Source organism: Cyprinodon variegatus, unplaced genomic scaffold, assembly GCF_000732505.1.
Source record: "Cyprinodon variegatus isolate N-32 unplaced genomic scaffold, C_variegatus-1.0 Scaffold105, whole genome shotgun sequence".
Lineage (NCBI taxonomy): Eukaryota > Metazoa > Chordata > Actinopteri > Cyprinodontiformes > Cyprinodontidae > Cyprinodon > Cyprinodon variegatus.
The window spans coordinates 399,265-403,909 of NW_015150558.1; the positions used below are offsets into that span (position 1 = coordinate 399,265).

The 4,645-nt window shown below is 46.2% G+C and overlaps 1 protein-coding gene across 1 annotated transcript in view; it reads left to right on the forward strand.

Moving 5' to 3' along the window:
* Positions 1-3,286, forward strand: part of sncaip (synuclein alpha interacting protein) — a 19,442-nt gene extending 16,156 nt beyond the window's left edge. Inside the window, exon 11 of the mRNA XM_015374594.1 lies at positions 917-3,286. Within this exon, the coding sequence (XP_015230080.1) occupies positions 917-1,865 (949 nt within the window). The 3' untranslated portion in view covers positions 1,866-3,286. The remainder of the gene's footprint in view (positions 1-916) is intronic.
* The last annotated feature ends 1,359 nt before the right edge of the window (positions 3,287-4,645 follow it).

Here is a 4,645-nt window from a genome sequence, read left to right on the forward strand (position 1 = left end):
GAGAATAGAGATAGAATGAAGCAGAATGATGAAAAAGGGGTCCCTATGTCCTCCAGCAGTCTAAGCCTATAGCAGCAGAACTATAGAGATGCTCAATGTGAGGTCTAGTTTCTAGTTGCTGTTGTCTCTTTTTTTCTGCCGTATGTTACCACGCCAGCAGGGGGCAGTATGGCAGTCAGGTCTGTGTTGCTGCAGGCTCTGTCCTTACCTGGGATTTTCTTTCTTTTTTTTAACCTTTCGCCCAGTAGGCAAGTCGTTTTACATAAAAAGCTGAAGCTATAATTGGAACTGAGCTTTTAATAAAATAAATAAATAAAAAAAAGAGCCAAAAAATATTAGAAACGAATTAAAACTGAAAAATAGAATAAAAAAGCAGATTTCATATGTGATGTAATACTTCAGATGTACGGAAGGCCATTAATTACAAAAATCTGAAGGTCCCATGAATAATATATTGTATACATTTTTAAAGTGCACAACTGAATAATTAACTTTCCTGTTGAATATTTACAAATAGATTAGATATGATATTTTAGTTAAATAATAAAATTGTTGAAATGTATTCAGGCTGCATGTCAAAATGAATAAAGGGAGGATTTATATGTATGTTTTTGTTATATAAAGTCTTTGGCATTGCTTATTTTGGGGTTTAAATGTTTGTTTTAGACGAACAAACGCTGAAATCTAATCCATCTGTTTGCTTTAAGGGTTTCTCACTTCAGCAACAAGTTTCTACAAACATTATTTTTCTATTTCCTGTGATTTTTTTTTAGGATGTTTTTTCCAGTAAAGTTGGAAAAAACTTTGAAATGATTTTCTGATGTCGATCAGATCAGTTTGCAGCAGAAGTTTTAGATCCAGTCCATTAGAGGTAATCAGACATGTCTGACCTTCTGTCTCCCTCTCTGGACTCCAGTTCCCATCAGCCCCTGGTGGAGGCGTGTCCAGAGATGATGCTGACGGCGGAGGGGACCCCAGGAGACGGACACTGGCTGCTCCGGCAGGGAGGGGTGGTGCCGGACTCCACCCTGCGGCAGCTTCTGGGGAAAGAGGCTCCGGACGGCCTCTGTTCTAGAGAGAGACTTCCTCCTGGGGCCAGCCTGGGCAGAGAGGCCCCTGGGGGCCACAGAACAGGGCTGCTGGAGAGGAGGGAGCTGAAACTGGCCAGACTGAAGCAGATCATGCAGCGCTCTCTGAGCGAGTCCGATTCAGAGGGTTATCCAGCGGAGGACGGGAAAAATCAGGGAGCCCCGCCCCCCAGTTCTCTGCGCCCCGATAGGCCGTCCCACCTGCCAATCACAGAGCAGGAGCCCGCATCGAACCACCTCCATCAGGTAATGAGGAAGCACCTCCCCTCGTCCTCCTCGGCTGAGAGGAAGCTGGCCTTCTCTCTCAGCGGGTCCAAGTCTGTGGACAGCATCGGCTACAACCCCTCCCCCACGTCCAGCGATCCCGACGCCGCCGACGGGAAAACTCCAGAAACCCCCGCCGACGGCCAGAAGGCGGCAACCAGCCCCAAGAGCGCCCTGAAGTCCCCGTCGTCCCGCAGGAAGACCTCCCAGAACCTCAAACTGAGGGTCACCTTCGACGAGCAGGTCCACAGGAGCTCCAATCAGGAGCCGGAGCCCGGAAAGGGCCCTCAGGGGAAGGAGAGGACTCCGACCGCCAGCTCGGAGAGCCGCAGGCCGTTCGGGGCCTTCCGCTCCATCATGGAGACCCTGAGCGGAAACTCCAACCACAGCAACAACAACAGCAGCGGCGGCCAGGCAGGCCCCGCCCACCAGAACTCACCCGGCAGGAAGTCTGACAGTAAAACAGGCGCCGGGGGCGGAGCCAAGGCCAAGAGCAAAGTCAGCAACGTTTGACAGGAAGCGGCTGCTGATGAGCTCAGAGCGCCGCAGGAGGCAGAGAACATGAGAACCGTAGAGGATCAATATTCCTTCTTTCTATGATAGAAACCAAAACATCAACCTTCCTTCGTTTTAGCCCAGAATAAACGGATCCGCTGATTTTTCTGGATTATTTCAATCCAGCTTTAATTTTCTGACATGTTGAGGCCCCGGGGCCCCTGCTGCAGCGTCAGAGTCAGGAAGGGTTCAGTGGATCTGGTCCCTAAACCGCTCCGTGCCTTAAAGATCCATGAGAACATTTCTAGGACCAGGAACCTGCAGGTAGATGATGAAGTCTCCAGGTGTTTCTGATCAGCGCCGCTGGTCAGTCTTTATTGTTTATATAACTTAAATAATAACGAGTGCGGCAGCAGCTGTTCCAGGATCATTCAGATCGTTCTGGTGTTGATTTAGGATCAAACCCTTTCTGGATCTTTGAAGCTAACAGGTTTAACTCCTCCTAGCCAGTAGGCGGCGCAACCTCTCGCTCTCGTTCTGTACCGTTTGCCAACCGGTTGCTAATGTTAACCACAGCTAATGCTTGGTTGCTAATGCTTGGATCTACCCGGTACATCCCAGGAGCACCATCCGTACCATCAGCTCATTTGCGCGTCCAGATATGAATCCAGGTTAACAAGAATAATGTAATTATGGTACAAAAATGAGTTCTTTCTATTCTTAAATCATTAAAGAATGCTAAAGGGCTCAGTATACTCCTGCAGCAGTGTGTTGCAGTTAGCTTGTTGCAGGTATGACGCAGATATTCTTGATTTATGCCAGATTTTGAGGCGTGGTGACAGCGTGTCTACAAGCATCCCCAAAGACTGTCCGTGGCGTCGCGTGTTTTGACTTCAGGTTCAAACCAACAGACGGTCGCAAAAGACCGAGCTACAAACTAGCTAACTGCAGTGGATCAAGTTAAACTAGCTAACTGGGATAGTGTCCGAGTTTCTGCCATAATCCACACAAACCATGTAGGACAAGATCGCGGCTGACTACTGGAGATTGTGGAACTTTCCAAATTGTTTTTGGAAGTATCGATTGCAAACACGTTGTTTTCCACAATGGCGGTCATACGAACAAAACAAACCGGTAAGGTACCAAACAGGAATTACGCATAGTGTAGAGCGGATGTAGAATTGACCAATCAGAGGCCTCCTTTCTCTCCTTTTTGATGCTTTTTACATTTTTTCCATTAAACAGCTTCTCTGACATCATCAGAGCAGTCTGAGAAAATCTGATACAACCATGTTCATCTGCATTTTAGCTGTTTCTAACTTTAGATTACGCACTATATACCATAATGTTAACACGAAAGATAAGCGTAAAACTCAAAAAGACTAGATTTATGTTTAAATCCGGAAAAGTTAGCTCTCAGAAGTAGCGTAGGATCCCATTTCCAGCGCAGATCAGGAACAGAGAGATAAAACAAAAGATTTTAATGCATTAATTTTCTCAGGAAATACATTATTAACCTTTAAAACATTATAGCAGGGGTCACCAACGCGGTGCCCTCAAGGACCACATGGGGGGCCCTCAGAGTCTTCTAAATAAAGAACAACCCACCAGTGGGCTAAGTTTGAAATTTTATTTTATTCTGTTGCTCTTCTTTTTAATCATTTATAGAGATTTCAAAATGGCAATGTCTAAATAAACTTAGAAATGAACAGAAACAATAAAAATATGTTGATAATGAACAAAGTTTAGGCTAACGCTAACCCTTGCAGCTCATGGGTCAGTAATGGTCGCCCTTCCTAAGTCTCGGTACCCTTGAAGTGGCCCTCAGCCTTAAAAAGGTTGGTGACCCCTGCATTATAGTTTAGTACGCTTACTATTTTTAGTAGTGTTGCTCCAATAACGATACTAGTATTTGGCGGGGCCCCGATCCAGCACTAAAATGGTATCGGCGAGTACCAACCAATAGGGCACTGATACCATTTTTAGAGCCAAAAGTTTCTTCAACTATTGTCACCCATTCCAGGTAGGCAATAAAAAGTTCTACTGGATTCACTTTTTTGTTGATTCGGCCGATAGTGCACAGCCAGGTATCGGGGCCAAAAAATGGCATTGGCACAACACAAATTTTTAGGGAGGGAAAAACACAATTTAGCTCTTTTTTTACTAAATAAAACGGAGGGCAACCTGGATGTATATCTGGTTGCGCAAATGAGCTGATGGTACGGATCAGGTAGCAACAATGGTAACCAAAGGCAAACGGAAGCTTGTAGACTATGAATAAAGCCGGGCATACACTGTGCGAATTTTTTCAATCATTGCACGCTCTGATGCAATCTACCTGCTCACACTGTACGTCTAAAGACCAGGTGAGAGTCAGCTCCGCAGTGAGATGGTGCTACTCGGACTCGTCTATCGAGAAGCCAAACGAGTAGAAGAGGAATAGCTCAGTGAAACGCGCTGCCTTGGATATTTGGGTAATTTTGTGCTGAAAGCCCTAAAAAGAAAAGGAGACAACGTATTTGGACAAAGACATGGCTGAGCTAACATGGCTACTACGGTCTGTCAGTTTGACAGAAAGAACTACATTTCACTCATTCCACCCCCGCCATGCTGCTGGGTTTTCCTCTGAGAGGAAAAAGAAGAATCCTTGTTTGCCCACTGAGCGATTTCCCCGCGGCGGTCGACTGATGGGGAGGTGATCGTGAGAGGCTGACCGCCCCTCGTTACCGCCTGCACACTACACGATCATAGCCTCGTGAGACCATCCTGATCTCGCGAGCTTTCAAGGTTTCACTCGC